We start from the raw sequence: 3,236 nt of genomic DNA, 5'->3' as shown, positions 1-3,236 counted from the left end.
TCCTCCTCTCTCCCCTCACCCCCCCCAGCACCCCGGGCAGCCTCAGCAGGGGCCACAGGTGACAGGAGCTGGAGCGACAGGTACAGGGGGCAGCTCCAAATCCAAGCCTATCAACCGGATAAGTACCGTAGTGTGAGCAGGACGTGGAGCTCCAGAGGTCAGAGGTCAGATGATAGAGTTGAGGAGGTAGGCAGAACTAGGGCTAGAACAAAGTCTGCCAGGACAGAAAGTAACATCAGCAGTGCTAGTGACAAGAGGAAACGCAGTTTACTTCGTCTTTGCTACTTTCACCTACGCTTCCCACATATGTAGGTGAAGATAAACAGCAGAAAAAAAACTTAAATAGCACTTGCACGTGTCCTTGAAATCCGTACACACACAAACACACACACATAAACAGCGCCTCACATCTCCATATACACAGTCTAAAAATCTATAGCCATATAATCAAAGGAAAAACTAAATCTATATCTAGGTACATTGCCTCAGTTTTAATAGTTTGAAGTCTGTATGAGACTATTTATCTGTACAGCACAGAGATGTCATAATGTAACAGACCATATTTATTCAGCTGCTTACATGGGGATGTAAATAAAGACTAAACCACCAAAACCATTCCAGCGGAGTCTGGCATTAAAAACAGCAAAGAGTTGCAAAAAAAATGTCCCTTGACTTTGCAATAATTTACTTGGCTTCATGATGTCTCTGTCCATTCTTGCAGGGTCTGCTTTGCTGATACGCATTTTATTTTTCCTAAAGAAGACCTCAGATATGTCGCTTTGTCTTAAACCTTAAAACCAGTGCACGGTTTTCTGACAGTCTTTTGCTTAATGGTCTTTTACATGTCAGCAGGAGCTAGCTAATGCATTCCTGGTGGGGTGTGGGAATTAATGATACAATCAATAATATTTTTTGAATGTTTCTAAAGCTTCTCGCTGTTTTATTGATATTATGATATATCTGCTATGAGTATGATAAATATCGTCCGATAATTGTTTTGATCAGTGATTACTTGTATCAGCAGATGTTTGTACATGGTAACAGAGAGTATATGCACATATAAATTCCCTCAGTTTGCCATAGCTACTAGAGGGTGTTCTGATGTGTGAGGTGTGATTTATTTCCATAGTACCATGGTTTCCATTAAGTTCATATGTTTAAAAATGAGTATTATTGGTTTTTTAAAGTAATGAATGAGATGTGGTTTTGTTCAAATTATTTTGAACATGACCATATTCCTCCTGTTCTGTTTGGGTTGATATAAGAAAACTAGCACAATTTTTCAATTGTGATGAATAACAAAACTTGAACTTCAATGAATCTGAGTTAATATTTCTTTGTTGATTTTTATGAGGCTCCCGGTATTACAATGTAGAAAAAAAACTTTATTATACATAATTCTACAGAGCACCTGTGCTAACCTCCTCAGAGTCATCAGATAATCATTGTGTGTTTTTCTCTGTTTTGAATAAGCGAGCTTTTACATGAAGTTTTGTGGTTTTGCACATGTGATGTCTTAAGTCAGAAATGGCCTTCCTCTAATCCTCCCTCTTCTCTCATGCCAATCTCTTATTACATTTTCTGATGCCTTGGCATCCTGCTGAGGGCTTGTTTAAAAACAAATCAAGAGTCAAGAATGTAAAAATGCCTACAGGTACATACTGCATTTCCCTTTCTTTTGTTTTTACTGTGGGCCTTGTGTAATTGTTATCCCTTTTGCTACCAAAATTTTTGAGGTTGAAATTGAACACTGATACGGTTTACCTTCAGTGCCACTGAATACCATAAGGGAAAACTATATATATATATATATTCTGATTCAGGAGAGAATGAATAGGTGAGGACAATGTAAAGAAATCTATGGAATAAGCTACTGAAAAAGATGAAGAAACTGAAGAGCTGAATTTTCATGAAAGTGATTATACTGAGCTTTGGAGATTGTCAAGAATGTCAAATGAAGATTTTCTATATGTTGGCTAGCCTTTTCTTTTTATGGTGTCTTTTTTTGGCTATTCTTGCATGAATATATCTGCACTTATTGAATGGATTGTACTGTATAAACCTGAATGTACATATTATACTATACATAGGCTTCTTATCATAAATATGGGATGAACTACTCCCACTCTGTATTCAGGTGCGTGCATGAGTCCCACTAAGTATGTACACAAAAAGAAGAAGAGGGATAGATGTTGGCCAAAATGAATATTGACTTCTTTTTCTTTTCTCATTATTTAAGACTGAAGGTGAGCGAATGAGTTACAATCATATAAAGCCTAAAAAAGTTTATATGTCAGTGCACTTATTGATATTATTTTCAACAAATGATTTCATTTTTTTCTTTGTGTATGTATTATGTGTACTGAAAGATTAGAGAACTGAGATGTGAATATTTATTGCTTCTGATAAATTAAAGTGTCCTTGCAGTGAAGCGGCCTTTGTGTGTACTTTTTTCTGATATAATAAAAATCTGCTTGCACCACCAAATTGCTCAAAATAAGTAAACATCTTACTGGATAAAAAGAAATATAATATGAGAAAGATCTATCACGAGACCAATTTTATGAGGGACCTTATAACAAGATATCATTAACCTTTAAGGTAGTTTTTGTAGTTTTACATGATTTCATTATTTTTATTGGGTAGCTTACAAAAAGAGATTTTTTTTTAAATAACACTTTCTAGTTTACCATATAGTCTACTGTCAGTTATTAGGACACTATGAGATTTGGTGTGATAACAAAGCAAAATAAATAAACCCATGTCAATTAGCCATAGGCCTACATGTTATCCACTAGGCTATTTTGCGTATGTTAATGTCTTTTAGCATTAATAAATTGGCCAATTCAATTCAAATATGTTGTGCCACGTAGGGTAATTTTGAGGCAAGCTGATATATTTCACTGTATAGGCTACTACGTGTTTTTCAAATAGAAATATTGTGCTTTTTTACTTCTTTTGTCTAATCTGCTGGTTTTAAATATGATTCCAGAAAACCCTTTACAAATAACGTAATGGTATAAAAACCAAACATCATATACTGAAGGTCAATTTCACTCTACATCAACCAGTTCCGTTAAGAACTCTAGGAGAATGAGATAATAACAGTGGCCGTGTCGAATTTTATTTCTTTTTTAGAAAGCATTTTTGTAAAGGGAGTATGTTTACATTGTGATATTCCCAAGTGTACTTACGTAAAGACTCCTGGTAGCTACAGTACTTCTTTTAATATGGTC

General features: G+C 35.4%; 1 protein-coding gene across 1 annotated transcript in view; it reads left to right on the top strand.

Moving 5' to 3' along the window:
• Window positions 1-136, top strand: part of iqsec2b (IQ motif and Sec7 domain ArfGEF 2b) — a 24,367-nt gene extending 24,231 nt beyond the window's left edge. The window contains 1 exon segment of the mRNA XM_020611859.1: window positions 29-136. Within this exon segment, the coding sequence (XP_020467515.1) occupies window positions 29-136 (108 nt within the window).
• Window positions 137-3,236: the final 3,100 nt, after the last annotated feature.

Source organism: Monopterus albus, unplaced genomic scaffold, assembly GCF_001952655.1.
Source record: "Monopterus albus unplaced genomic scaffold, M_albus_1.0 scaffold118.1, whole genome shotgun sequence".
NCBI classification, from domain to species: Eukaryota; Metazoa; Chordata; class Actinopteri; order Synbranchiformes; family Synbranchidae; genus Monopterus; species Monopterus albus.
Note: the sequence above shows the minus strand (reverse complement) of the source record. Positions and strands in the feature narration are given on the sequence as shown.